The following is a 15161-nucleotide window of genomic DNA, read 5'->3' on the forward strand; positions in this document are numbered from 1 at the left end:
GAAACTGTAAGAAAACTGTAAAAAAACAATTAGAATCTATTGTCAAAACTGTAGAGATTTTTAATTAAAAATTTCAAAGTATAAATTTATACTTACATTGTTTGCTCGTGGAGCATCGCCCAATAGTCCTCTTCGGTGATGCACTGACTCTAATTCCGGTAACGAGGAGTTTAAATTTCAAATTGAAAAAATAATTAATTTGATTGAAAAGTATTAAATTAGATTACCGCGACCGAAGATTGAAATCGGCGAACAAATGATTCTATTATCGCGATTCAGAAAACAGAAAGAGCCACGATGCTCTGGAAATAATTTAATACTGCGTAAGAAACACTGCTTCTATTCTCGCGTTTGCCTAACATCGCGAACGACAACGTGCTCGGGGTCACTTTGCCCCGAGAAACAAACTTGTTGCTACGTACAATCACTGAATCTACCGGCCGCATTGTGCGCGGCCAACAAATTTCCTGGAAAGAAAAGAGCTGAAAAGAAAGGGACAGGAGAGACAAGAAACACAACAAGCACATCTGTGCTTAGCCTATCGATTTTTCTTTTTCTTCTTACAACAGTTCGTCAACAGAAATACTGCTTTACTTAGCACTGCTGTATACATAGTTTGACATGATCAATGCCACGAAGGCGAAATATTCTCAATCAATGAGAATTTCAACGATAAAATATTATCTACGAAAATAATTACGTACAAGTAATTATTCAATTTATAAATATTATATCACTAAGTTTCATAGTTAGAGTTGTAAGCATGATTATGTTTACTTTCTCGAACGTTAGAATATCCCGTAATTTTTATAAATATTCCGAAATTTGCAAGAATTAAAGTTCGTTGGTTATTTGTGCTCGAATAGCATATTTCAACGCCGCAGTTACTACATTTTCTTAAACTTGCATCGAAATATATATGCAAATTGCAATTACAACAATTCATAAAGAAATATAAACGATCAATTAAATAAATAACAGTCGGAAATATTTAATCGCGATGAGAATACAGTCTAATATGAACTATTTCAATTTAGCGTTAATATCTACCGACGCCATTTCTGTATACTTCGATATATATCGAAGTAGACAAAAAGTTTGTTAATGATTTTAATATTTTATCTTAACAATGACCGACTACAAAATTAATATCATGCTTGCAACAAATAACGTTATAAAGCGATAAAAATGAGTAAATATTAATATGAATGTTAATTTTTGTTATAGTTGTTTAAACGTTACCAATAATGTTACCAATATTCTCTTCAAAATTTGTCGACTGGTTTGCCATCTGTTATGGCGTCGAATTCCAATAAGAGACTGTAACAGAAACGAAATAACGATGCATTAAATTACGCAAACGATTATTACAATTAAGTAATGATTAAATCGAAACCGTATTGCAAGAGATCGTAAGTAGTAATACGCGAGTAGTAATAGTGGAAGGATAAACAGGTTAGAAATACGCACCTCGGCCGCGAAACGCCGATACGTCTTGACACGTCTTGCTATGTTTATTTTCAAAGTATGAATGATGGCCGTCCTCTGTGCTCGGCAACGCTCGCGAATTAGGTGGCGGGATGGGGGAAGCTCCGATGTCTCGCGAAGCTTGTTTACGAACCCGAGGGATACCTCGGATAGAAACCGCGGATAGACTGATTTTTAGTAAATTATTTACAACTTTAACTAGTCAAGGAATCGCGTATTATTCGTACTTTTCAAAAAGGGCACCGTTACAGAGTAATAGTGGCGATTGAAAGCGTTTAGATGTCGATTAGTGAAACGTATGTACATACCTTATTAGTTGAGAAACTGTCGATACGTCTAATTGCGCCAAAACCCACGAAACAACCTTAAACCAGCAGCAGCGACATCGCGAATTGGCGGTAGGTGGGGGAAGGTCCAACGTTTCCGACACCCGATGTTTTCCCGATGGAAATCTCAAACACCTGGTTTCGACAAGCTTTCTTATCGATTGTTTACTTTCTGCTGAAGCGTTTTCCCAGAATTACTATCCTTCCTAGAACTGCTTCCCGCCCATCGCTCGTCTCTCAATACTGAAATAATACACAAGGCCAATGTCATGAAACAAGTATTTATTACGTTAAATATATATCAGAGGCGAACTGAAATAGAAACTTGACAGGATGCGATTGAAAATCACACACGCTGCAGCTTGTTTGCCCGGCGATACTAATTCGATTAATAGTTTCTCAACTGACCGCCATCCGTGAGAAGAGAACGCCAAGATAACCTCTAACTTTTAGATCGATACAGAAGTCAGTTCGGGCGACGAACTCCGTAAGGTATAAAGTCTACTCGTGTGCCTCGTACGCGGTTACGTTTCTCGCTCGATATAGTGAGTATTTACTTTACCGAAAGTCGCTCCGAGTCGCTCGGTAGTCGGGAAAGGAACACTCCTCGTGTAGCACGGTCTGCAGTCCTATGGCAAGATGTCGTTAGACCGTCCGTAACCGGTTCGATCCGCTATACACCGCGCACGAGGCGGTGCGCATTCCCATTGACCAGTCTGTAGCCCGAGTCGTGTATTCGGGCCAATAGTAATCGTGCGGTGGCTTTGAGAACACGGGTACGGTGTCTCGTTAGTCTCGTCGTGGTGCGTTTCCAGACATCACGTCGGAGTAAAGAAGGGCGAAGCGAGTAAAGGAGAAAAAGCAACGGAACCGACGTTCGGAAAAATCGAAACGTTCGTCGTCCGTTCTCGAGGGAATTTGAAAAACAGACGAGCGGGAAGGTCCGAAACAGGATCGCCAGCGCCTCGTACTCGTCTAACGCGTCTCTGTTTCCGGTGCTATCGTGTCCAAACGCCGCGGAGAAGCTGCAACTCTTCTTCGGTACCAGGATTCCGCAGCGGGAGCCGCGCAAGACGAGGTGAGTCATACGCGCATTTTCCGCGTCGAGAACCTTTCTCGATCCGCGTAAAAGGTTCCTCGACGCGCGACACCATTTCGATCGATGACGATTCCGTGACATTAGACCCAGACACCGTCGACAACGTCGTCGTCGACGATATTTTTGCGCGTGTACGCACATCTTCGCCGTCGTGCTCGACCGAGTTGATACAAAAGGTGCAAGTTTTTACGACGATCCGTTCGTGACGCTATCCGACGCGAGTATAACCGTCATAGGCTGCGAAGTTCGGCGCTTCCCCCCTCGGGAATCGATTTCGTTTCGTACGAACGCTCGTAAACTGCGATTTTCGTATTCACCGACGACGCTCCGACTGTCAACGTTTACGATCGAGGGCTCGATGCGTCGCGACGGCCTGGGTACGGTGGTTACTCGAACGAGAAACGAGGTTAGACGTTACACACGCGACTATCCATGCGAAAAATCAATACACGGCATCCTGGGTCGCGATTCAGACGCGCGCGGACGTGTTCCGCGAATCGGGGGAATCGTTCTTACGGGGAAAACGACGATCGCCGCGAGTTTTACCTAGAAAGCTCGTAGGTCGGATCGATTTTAAGCACGGTGCGACTGTATGCGTGCACGCGTCGCGGATGTGGCTACGTCCATGAGCCGGAGACCGCAGCTGATCCCCGCAAGTTTGGGTTTTCGCGGGCACAGACAGCTCGACTCGGCCGCTCCACCATGCACGTTTCCAGATTACGTTACAACGGAACGATGGGAACCGGAATGAAATTGGAAAAGTTCGCCGGTCGAATTTTAATATTCGTAGCGTTTCGTGTGCGCCGCGAAAGTTTAATGGGATTTCGATGTCACGCTCGAATATCGAATTAACAACCCTCCGGAGACGAGCGCGGGACATTGGCTAATACCAAAATCGGTTTATTTCTCTGTGCGTGGATTTGTGTGCATCGGGCTCTTTGTAATCTTGTTCCTTATCGATTCCTCTTTTCCGTACGTGCGTCGGCCTCAAAATATAGATCGCTACGGGCTACAACCGCACACATATCGTCAATCACAAGTTTCATCAACTCGATTGATGGTAATGTTTTTTACAGGTTACAATGTTTTCGATATTCTCTCGTTAATTTGTAGTAAAATTTTGAAACCCAAAAACGAAAAGAAAGAGAATCGAAGTCGTGTGTGTGCTACCGTTTATGCATGACAGTTAGAATTAACATTTACTCAGACCTGGGCATCATTCGAACAAAATTATCTTAAAATAATTTTGCAAATTTAATAATTTCATTCTAAATGCATATTAGAGACGTATTTTAAGAGAATCGTACACAAACGTCGATATAGTGTTCCGAGTTGCTAAGAATTACATATTATAGGTCACGTTCGATACTATTTACCATAGATACTCTATTCCAGTCGACAGCAATACAGGAACAGGGTTATTAACTATAAAGGTACATTGATTCTCGCAAAGAAACGAATATGTTTCACGATTACAAGAAAGACAAATTTAAAACAATTTATTTGACTCTCGAATTAAACTAGATCGTTTTTCCTGAGTTACCTTTGAAATATAAAACCATTTGAAACGTTTATTTTTATTTCGCGTTCGAAGTATTTTATGCCCAGGTCTGCTTTTATCGTGCAAGGCGATTGTTGAACTGGATCGAGCTGCAGCTGTTTTATATGTAAAAATAAAAAAAATAGTAAGAGAAAAATATACTCGATTTCATTCCTATTTCCCTGATAAATGGAACAAATGCATCTGCGAAATGCAGTTGCGTTTTCTTGTTTTATATGAGTCGCTACTTTCAATATTGAATGGAAACTGCGGATATCGTAATTACTTGCATTTACTACTTTATATTTAACAACTATAAAACGTGAAAGAATACCAAGTTACAATTAATCGAAGGCAACTGCATAATTTTTAAGAAGAAAATATTTCACAAAACATTTAACTTGATACGTTTACATACAAGAGTGTTTTAAAAGATTATTTTTAATAATAATCCAAACATCGAGAAGGCGCGTCTCGTTAAAGTACGTTTTCGTCGACCTTTTTCTACCCTCGCTAAAAGAAATCCGTTTATTTACTTTATCAACGAAATTTTTGTTCTACTTTTATTTAGAGAAGCGCTGCAGTTCGTTCCAGTTCCTAGAGTCGCCATGTAGAAGGTGTGTTTCCCGGAGCTCGATAGTGACGAGCGTGACGCACAATTCCTTGCCTCGTTACGGAACAAATTTTCTTAGCCAGCGAAGGTTTTAATTGGCAGGAAGGCCACGAGGCCGAGACGATGGTACGCTAATGCCCCTTCGGTCCGAAGAGGGTCGCGGTTGTGAAAAAATATAATTCACGGCTTTTCGGTGCTACTACAACGATAACGGGAACCGTGGAAACAGAATTTCCCTTCGCGCGTCCGGATTACGTTTATGAATAATCGCGTTACGTTGTTTCGTTTTCATCGTGACTGCTAACCGGGCGTACTTATCGATCGTTACCGTTGCCGTGTTACATTATGCAATTCGTTTGTTTACAAAATCGAAAACTACGATAGGAGATCCTAGGCGCCCCTCGCAACGGTAAAAGCAGTTGCACGAATCGTCGATCGTCAAAAGCTCCAATGTTGTGTACGCACGGTATCACTTTGCATGTGCGTGCCTGCCCTTTGGAGTTCAATACGTACGGAATCATCAACGAAGCATGTAATCAGTGATACATTTCACCGATCGAGACGCACGAGTTTCGAAACTATGTTTCACGCAGCTCTGAGCAATTTTCGGAGGCCGAAAACCGTTTCGGAAGAACCCGGTCACTGATCACTGTTTCGAGTTTCTCAGCATCTGCGTGTTTCCACAAAGGCGAACAGCGTAACACCTTTGCAATTGGCATGCGGCCACGCATGATTATATCTCGATGTGTATAAGTCAATGAATTTTGTGCATGCCGGCGCCACACCTTGACACGCATCTCACCTACCTTCTTCACTTTTTTTCTTTACGCGAGGACGGCTCGTAACGCGAGGTATCGGCAAACGATTTCGTACCAATGATCTCCCCGTCGCACGTAACGAGGAAATAAACGACGAAAAGAAAATAAAGGTATCGCGACGGTCGATCTAAATCGGCTGAAATCTTACGGAGCGTATCGGGATTTGGAATCGAGGATGGGCGTGCACCGGAAGCGTTCCATCAGTTCCAGCCACGTAACGTCTGTCACTTTCTTAGCCAGCCACCAATTAAGAAACGTCAAATCCAGGCAGGTGCGCGGATATGATACGGAGCATAACAAAAATATTAACATTTACACGGAAGCAACTTTTCAGAGAAACAGAAATGATAACATAATTAAGGAGAGTATTTTATTTGCAATTTTCTTGTTAGCGGCAGTTCGAGTTTTTAGCGATCTGTTTCCTTGTGAAATCTTGCACTCGTACGAGTGTTACTATTTTTGTTTTCACGGTATCGTGTTCACGGTCTTCGTAACATTGAGTAGTGCAACATATAACAAAGAGTGTTGATATAACAACGATGGAATCGAATTCCCGACACTGTCCGTAATTTCAATGAGATTTTTCCATTCGCGTACCGATTCATACGCGATTACTTAACGGTACGAGTAATCGCGAAGCACCTGCTTTGTTTCTCGCGATCGTAGTACGAGCGATTGTTAATGCCGTACTACCAAAACCATAATTGCAAATTCATCCGGCCGGCAGTAATGACGACAGGTGTTGTCTGTCCTTTCGACCGCATGACGTCACGAACGGAGTGCAGTACTGCATTTCCTCGATGCACAGCATTAATGACAATCTGTAGGGTCGTTCATGCCTTTCGACCGCATTAGGTCCGACTGAGTTTTGAATACATTACGCGAGACTTTAAAAAGCTTCGTTAATTAAACAGTATTCCAATGATAAAAGTATCGCGCAAAATTAAATGAACAAAAATAATACGAAAGCATTTCGTGAGCGGTACATTTTACTTTCTCGTTATTTCGTATAATTTACTGTACAAAAGTGTTTGTACTCGTATTTGTAAAGAATGGCTGTGCAACCCTAACAATGGATAATTAATTATTTGAGCGGAACAAACTCAATAACGGAATGTTGGAAATTAAAAAGGGCTGTATAAAGCAAGAAAAAAACGGAGTAATTAAGAAAATTACTGGAGCATTAGCGAGGACGGCCGGAGAACGAAGAAAAAAATTGCACACGGTGTTATTTTTTTATACGGGTATGTACTCTGACCTGGGAAATTCTAACAGAAACGCTCCCGTTTAGCCAGGTACATGCATACAATTCCGCGGAGTAAGAAAGTCATTTGTCGTGCGTTAAGAAATGAAAAAAAAAATTCCAAACATTATTCCATTAAGAATTAATCTGTTAAAAAATGAAAATAACTGCGTTTCTGCTCGTGGCGTCATTAAAAGATATTTAAAAGATATTTAAGATGTGTCAATTAAAAACAATATACGTATATTTACTTACATTTTACCAGGCTAACGGAATTGTTTAAACCATCGATCTCGTGATACATCATTGTCGACACGATAACTCTCGTTCTGATAATCCTAAACAAAAGAATGAAACAAATAAATTTCGATGGTCTCGAGATTCAAAAAAACATATATATTTTTTTCCAAGCGACTGGAAGAAATCTTTCGGCAGAGAGACATTTAAAGTTGCGAGACAGCCGGTCTGTTGGTTCCCGAGATGTTACGTCAACCAGCTTTGACGTATGTCATTTCGAGAAAGAGATCTTTATAGCGTGACGCACGGCGCATAGAACGTATGAAGCACTCGATACAAAGTCCTATAGCGTTCGCAGATTTTTCGAATTTCATCTTTCGCAGACGCTTACGCGAGACTCGAACCTTTGAGAAAATACGGACGAGAAGGGAACCGATTTTTCGGGCAATGGGAGTTCGTTGGTTCGTCGTAAAGTTGCCGATGCCTCGATCGATGGTCCAAGCGGTTCACACGGTACCTCCTTATCTTGGATTTTCTTTATTTGCCCGTTTGCCCGTTCGTTTGCCTTGTTGACGTACGATATTGGCGTATCGGCTTCGGGCACGCGTATCAGCAACGCCAACAACCGGGGCCAGCAACGAGGACGCGGTGCCCGGAACACGTTTGGCGAAGAAACGCGTTAGAGGTAGATCCGCCGCCAACGGTGGACGGGCATCCTCGGCGAAGGCGTTCGAATAGGTCGTCTCAGTGGGTAGGCTTCATCGTGGGCGAGCAAGAGCAACCGGAAACTCCGCCATGCCGGCAGGTATTGGCGCTTCGTACAGGTCGTTAGGCGACCTGGGCGAAGACGTGTACAAAAGCACGACGATCGTCGACCAGACACAGACCACCGGACAGAGCGTCCTCGAGAGTGTCAAGAAGGCTTTCAGTTTCGCCTCGCCCAAGGTCGAGCTCAGGAAAAAGGACCCGCTGATCGAGGACCGTCGTGAGAGCGTCTCGATCGTCTCAAGGTAATGCCTTATATGATATTGTCCGCACATACAGGGGAAAAACCGGTCGGCAGGTAGGGTGACGGTCGCGGGATACCGAGTTTCGCTTCTTCGCGTTGTTTCTCGACCTCGGACCCGTCTATTCAATCCGTGATCGATGACGTTCGAGTCTTCGATGCACCGCTAAGACGCTGCTCGGCTCACTTGTGGAATCATTGTACCAGGCGCATTCGCGACACGTACGATAACGATAGACTCTATTTGGAACGAAGCTATTACTCCATCGACAGGCAATTCGTTTCCACGCACGATCGCTCACGACGAGATATAAATTGTTGCAAGACGACGGTATTGTTTTTCTTGCGTTCGATTCGAAATACTACTTATCGAACTACGTAAATCCCCTGTGCACGATCGACGTGACGCATTTGGTAATTCGCTGGTATTACAGATAAGATTATGTTAAACGTCGGGAATTTTGAGTTCAAAGACATGCGCGATCAATGGCACAGTAGCCTGCGAGCAGTGGCTAAGGAGGTCGCGAATAATCGGTTCGAGGTCGAAAATGTCGGAGGTACGGTTAGAGTGCTTTTGCTATTGGCCACGGTGGTGGACTGGCGTCGAGGAAATCGATCGTCACAGTTTCCTGCCCTTTTTAGGCGCTGAAACTTAAAATTGCAAGAAAAACACTTGATGTACTTCTGAGAAACGCATTGAAACACGGGGCCGCTTACGAATTATTAAAATCCATTGCTACTAAAATGTTACGACTCGCTAACTCTGTGTGTGCCAACGGACGTAGAAACGGGGCTCGTAAAAACAACAAATACTGTTCCGTGTTTCCCGAGTAGTGAGCACGTTGGGCTGAATCTAAGGGGTCGTATTGTACGCGTGCATATTCTTTTCTCTGTTGGCTCTTCTCCATTGCTTCCCGAGCATACATATATCTACGTGTAGAAGCAAATAACTTTCGGTACCGTTGCTACTCCAGAATGTTTTGCCGCGCGAAATGAAAGTACACGGATCGGGGGAACAATAACGGTAATAAATTCGGAATTTTTTCGATAATACCGCTCGACCCTGTATCGCGTTTCCGATATCGAGTCCTCCGAATGGTAAAATATCGTCTTGCGAGGGTTACCCAATCGAGAATCGATAATGCACTCGCGGTAATATGGCGCCCGTCCGATTTCGATCCAGCGACCGCTTCGAGTGCGCTTCTTCGACTCCACTGACGAATCGAAGCAGCCACACACGTGCCCCTGTTATCGGTATAATCAAAGACTGGTTTAACCTTAAGCACGGACGGACTTTAGGACCGGAAGTTGGTGCCGCGACTATTGATCGGCCTGGGTACAAAAGCAGGCCACGAGGTAAGCCGCATCATGCGACCTGAACGTCACTCCTTTCCTCACGCTGAACACTTCCACACCGCGTATTGCTAGTGACTTTCCCAGCTCCTCTATTATAGTTACATCCGCTTTGGTCGTTACACGCACTGGCTTGCCGCTGCTTCTGATCGACAGTCGGTGATAATTTCACGGACCGGTCGATTTTAATTACAATTCAATTTTCTCCCCGATTCGTTCGGCCGGTTAAAGCAAACGAAATAATTTTGCTCGATGCGTTTAATATTTTTCCAATTGCATCGATCCGAGCGAACGCCTTTATTTAATTACGGACAACGGCACGGGTTCCGTGTGTACCGTAGCCGGTGTCCCGGTTTATTAAAATCCACCTTTGATAAACTATGAATTCGTCTCGATCGATATTTCATGCATCGGATATTACCGAGCGACAGAGACATGGAAAATAGATCCCCTGGAAACGTACGGCCAACGCACAAAAGATACTTGTCCCGTGAAACTATCACCGGTGTTACGTTATTATTATCGTTAGCAGTCGTCGTTTTTGCATGCACGTAGTCCGGCGTTGTTCCTTTGTCCTTGCAACGCTCGAGTTGCATTAGCGTGTGCTTCGTGGCGCGCGACGGCAACGCGTGCGTTGCGGAACCGGCTTCTCGGTTCGAGAGATCCTCGTGTGAGGTCGATCCTCCGAGAACGACGGGCAAGCAACATTCAGCACGACATTGCATACTTCTCAACCGCACGGATGCTCGATTTCGCATAGAACGCCCTGGAAAACGCGAAACATCTACGCGATGCGAGCATCGTATGTTTCTTACGCTCGTTATCGTACGCCTAAATTCAGTCCGTAGATCGCCGCGAACGCAACGAAACTCGCGTGACTTTGATCAGCGAGTTCAAGGCGACGTACGCTCGAGAGCCGCGGTCTGAAAAGAGTACGGGATCGTTGGTTCGCGAAGAGTCGGAACTGCGGTTGGAAGAAACGTCTGAAATATGGCGCAACTTCGAACGTGAAAGTGCCAGGGAATGTAGCTAATCCTGCGCCGGTCGTTATATCGTGTTTGGAACGCGTTCAACAATTTTGCCTGCTAAATGTTCGTTGTTGGTATCCGGGGTAGAGGCTGTGTAAGCCGCTAGGGCCGGGCGTTGTTATTATTCGCCGCCATTTTGTTCTAGGGAAAGAAACAGGATGCCGAGTGCCGCCACAGCCGAGGAATCAGCACTTTTGGGGTAAGTTTCGCTAATAACAGCGTCGCGTTGTTAAGGTAGAATCCTTGCTATCGAGTAGATCCCGATTGCGACGTTCAGCCGAATCGACGCCTCGCGTAGATCGTTTTAATCCAATCGTCGTGTCCCCCCCTGTCACGTATGCGTGTAGTTGTACGTGCTATTTATTCGACGCTCATCCGCTGTTCCGTAGGGATTCTGAGGTCTCGCTGAGAATCGGCATTGGCCCCGATGTCGGTGAAGCCGAATGATCGCCGGTAATTGGCAGTTGCGTTATTAAGAGTGGCAAACGTTATTGCTCTTTTTCAGAAGTACAGACAAGTCAAGGCTCCGCCGGCGGACAACGTCTGGCCGGCGAGCCACGAGTTTTGTACGATTTCGGAATCCAACTGCGTCATTTTCCCGAGTGCAAGATTGTTCGTTGTATTGGTCGCGAGTCCCTCGAGTTACCACGCAACAACAAATCGATAGGATACATTAACTCGGGGCTCGGGAGAAATGAAATTGCAACGACGAGGCATTGCGTGCTACCTACATATCCTCCCATGACGTTTATTGAATGGTCGTGGCGTTTTTGTTGTTCGTCGCTGGGATATATATTTCCGATTGCAACGAGACGAAGCTCGAAAGCTATCCGCGTGCTCCCTTGATTTCTGGGTTGGAAGCTGAATTTCCGATCGTTTCGACGAACTTCGGAGCCGTGTTCTTTATCAGAGCTCCGCGATCGCGGTTCTTGGAAAGTTCTGGTATTTTCGCGATTACCGGTCCTCGTTTAAATGCAAATTTTAAGTGTAATTAGGGTCCTCAAATATTACCCCGAACTTTCAAGGTTCCCCCGAGACACTTAAATACTCCGAACACGCGTCCCGAGCGCTCGGTCTTGTACCGTTTCGCTTCGTAAATAGTTTCCCGAGTACGAAGTTGCGTCGCGGAATGAAATAATAGAATTCTTCGATACGAAGCGAAAGAGCAATTGAACGAAGTTGGACGCATGTTTTCAATACGTCGCTTTTAATGAAGTCTCTTCGTTACGTAACTGCCTCGAACATTTTGTTCACGTGCACGGCATAAAGCAACGGAGCAACAGCTCCGATGCACGGTACGACATTAAATTTCAAACTCCCTGGACGCGTCGTATTGTTCTCACATAATTAAACCTCGGGAATTACACTTCTATCTGTCGGATCACAACGATACTCGACTACCATGAATCCACGTTCAACGCAATTTTACAAACGAACTTGTTACGATCCTAACGAGTTTTACGATTCGTCGTACGAGAAGGATCGAACCTACACGTTTTGTTGCGATTTATTGAAATTTGGAACGATTTAGGAGAACGAGAGATTAAAGATTAGGTTGTATAATAAATTATATTTCTGTCAATTTGAATGTATCTGTAAAATTATATTCCCAAGTTACGACACATCGAATAAGTTACATTATGCTAGTGTCTCGTTTAATTATTCTTTTGACGAAGGAATTTGTTGAAACGTGAAGCTGCACGCAGTGAAAGCATATTTTTACGTGCATGCTACGTGCAAAACTTAAGCAAGGTGTATATTTCGCATGAAAAAAAGGTTTTCCAAAGACGTCCTATTTTTCAGAGCGCTAACGCTACGAGACTCTTAATCGCGTAACTTATCTTTTGCGTTTTCGCCAACGCCGGAATTGGGTAGACAGACAGACTGGCGTCCTACTTCTAATCGAAACAACGGTTCTCCCCTCTAATCGATGTTCGTGGTAAAGTAATTAACAGCGAGATTAAGATTAATTGCAAGCCATTAGTAGGTGCTGATGGACGATTGTCCGACGACATTAATTCTTCGTTCTAAAAGTATTCGCTGTAAGGGGCGCGTTTCTGCACTGCCAAGGAAAGGAATGGAGAACTGGAGGATATCGATTAACGTGGTATTTGTGTCACAAGCTTGTGATAGTTGGTAACGCCACAGACGGACTAAAATAGCGTCGTGGATGGAAAAAGAGTTAATTTCCCAGTTAATGTCGTTAATCGATTCAAAGCGTCTGAAAAGAATTCCGTTCTAAATATATAAATGACATTGCCAATGACAACGATACACGATAACCAAATTAAAACCCGATCGTTAGTTCTATTTCAAATGAATTTTGCTATCTAAAATATCACTTTTTATAAATCTATTATAGACTGTTCTATTTTAATAAAATATATTACTCTTCGATTGCAATAATCTCTTTATCGGTATTCGATAAATTTAAAATGTTTCTTCCGCTTTTTGGGTCGACGTTTACGATTGAAAATATAGATAATGGTCGTTTTCAAAATAAACAGTGGACGGGTCTCGTTTATTTTTGGAGCGCCATTACGTCAGAGATTCGTTGTGTTAAATTGCATTGACAGTACAGTAAAATATAACGGTTCCTTATGACGTCATGGTCGTATACGTCATTTTGTTCTACTTTCCCTGAAAATTCGTTTTCACGTCACTTGGCTACGCGCCAGGTCTATCTGAATCGCTTGATCCCGGGCTTTGGCTCAATTTCCGATTCGATGAAAACAATGCAACCACCGTTTTCCCGAGATACCATCGATACGGTTGAAACATTGGAAAATCTAAAAGTCTGCTCCGAATTCCGGGCAGAGGGACTCGAGGTTTCCTAGAGACAGTGACGTATTACTCTAAAACGTCGATTCATGTTTCGTTTCGTTACGTGCAAATTAAGGGCGTAATAAAAGGTGAAAAGTTTGGACACGAATACGTAATTATTCCATGCAGAAGCATAATTACGACTTGTCGCAGAGATTCTTGATCATGCCATCAGAATCAAATCATATACCATTAACTATTCGGAAGAATAACAACTACTCAAATACATAGTATACAAGGTAATCATAAAATATCATTCGCGAATCGTAAAATAAAAAGAAAACGTATGATTCCTATTTAAAAAAACAAATATCAGATTACACTTGCACCGTTGCATCACCAAAATTACATAATCGATAGACAGTCTCTATTAAGGAATTCGATATTTTCCTTAGTTTTTTTGTCCCTTCGCTTACAAAAGACCTGTGATTTGTTCCAGTGCCTAGAATTACTCTTAGTCATTATTACCTGAACTCGTCAAAGTTAATAAACGTTAGTCAATACACGTGATGTCGAAACTGCAAAAACTAAACTAGTATTTGCTCACTGTATTTACCATCTATAGATTACCATTCATTTTACCATCCGTATCATTTTTTGGCAGAGAAAAACAACTCTATAATAATCTCACGTGACTCTGAAGTCGCATATCCATTATCCACATTATTAGAAGTCTGATGCAATCCTATTATAAATATGTATCAATTGTGGGTTTCGAAGCGCCAGTACGATTCCATTAAAATATTATTCTTCCGACCGGTATTTAATTTATTTAAAGTCGAAACCCAACACATCGGCAAGAACCCTACTCGACAACTTGATAAAACTAATTGGCGAAATATTCGCTACTTTCGTGAATCATCGTCGTTGCGCAATCCACGACTAACCAGACTTCACTGGCAGACATACGTTTCATAATTAGCGAGTACGCATGAACAAAGACAGGTACCCAGGTATAGTTGCAAACTAGAACAAAGTCCTCAGCAGCTCGTCCACCGTCGGGAGAAAATAAAAGGTAAAACATTGTTGTGCGATTGCAGTTAATGCATGGAGAATGAATAAACGAAGCAACTTTCTGTCGTCTAACCGATGATGCATATTTTTATTGACATGCGTATGCGGTCTGGCCCGATATATTATAGTTAGACGAAGAATTTAGTTTGTTTTTTCTCTAGATGGTATAGCTTTAGCGAAGCGTGCTCTGCATTCTGCATAGATTTATGGGCGGAATCGTTCGACTCCCCTGTTTCAAAGGAAAAGCTGGACTCCAGAAAGGAAACACGTAAATCGATCTATCCCCGGCAGCCTCGTCTTACCATACATCTTTACGTCGTCCGTGAGCGGCGGAACCGGCCGACAAAAAAAATCTGTACACCTCGGTTAATCGATCGGTAAAAAGGGTTCGAGATATCGAATGACGGGGATATCGAGTGTTTCCCGTGGTGGTTAGCTCGGCTTCTAGCGACCGTCGATGAGATCCTTTCTTACGAATCCACCATTTTCTTTTCTTCGTTGAGGGCGACCATCCACGGTGGTACCGTACGCTCTCAGACAATCTTATTTATAATTTACGCGACTTCATTTCTC

At 43.3% G+C, this 15161-nt stretch overlaps 1 protein-coding gene across 6 annotated transcripts in view; it reads left to right on the forward strand.

The window, feature by feature from the left end:
• The first annotated feature begins 2550 nt into the window (after positions 1-2550).
• The window catches only part of LOC122399449 (protein NDRG3), a 31061-nt gene continuing 18450 nt past the window's right edge, over positions 2551-15161 (forward strand). For 3 of the 6 annotated variants that reach the window (XR_006259274.1, XM_043400135.1, XM_043400136.1), the window contains exons 1-3: positions 2551-2892; positions 7978-8374; positions 10897-10950. Coding sequence is in view for 4 of the 6 variants with exons in the window: in XM_043400135.1 (XP_043256070.1) it covers positions 8160-8374; positions 10897-10950 (269 nt within the window). In the remaining 2 variants the exon portion in view is untranslated. The remainder of the gene's footprint in view (positions 2893-7977; positions 8375-10896; positions 10951-15161) is intronic. The other 3 variants (XM_043400137.1, XM_043400138.1, XM_043400139.1) reach the window with 3 other exon arrangements.

The sequence above is a fragment of the Colletes gigas genome, unplaced genomic scaffold, assembly GCF_013123115.1.
Source record: "Colletes gigas isolate AHSC1104 unplaced genomic scaffold, ASM1312311v1 Colletes_gigas_Sc00013, whole genome shotgun sequence".
Classification (NCBI taxonomy): domain Eukaryota; kingdom Metazoa; phylum Arthropoda; class Insecta; order Hymenoptera; family Colletidae; genus Colletes; species Colletes gigas.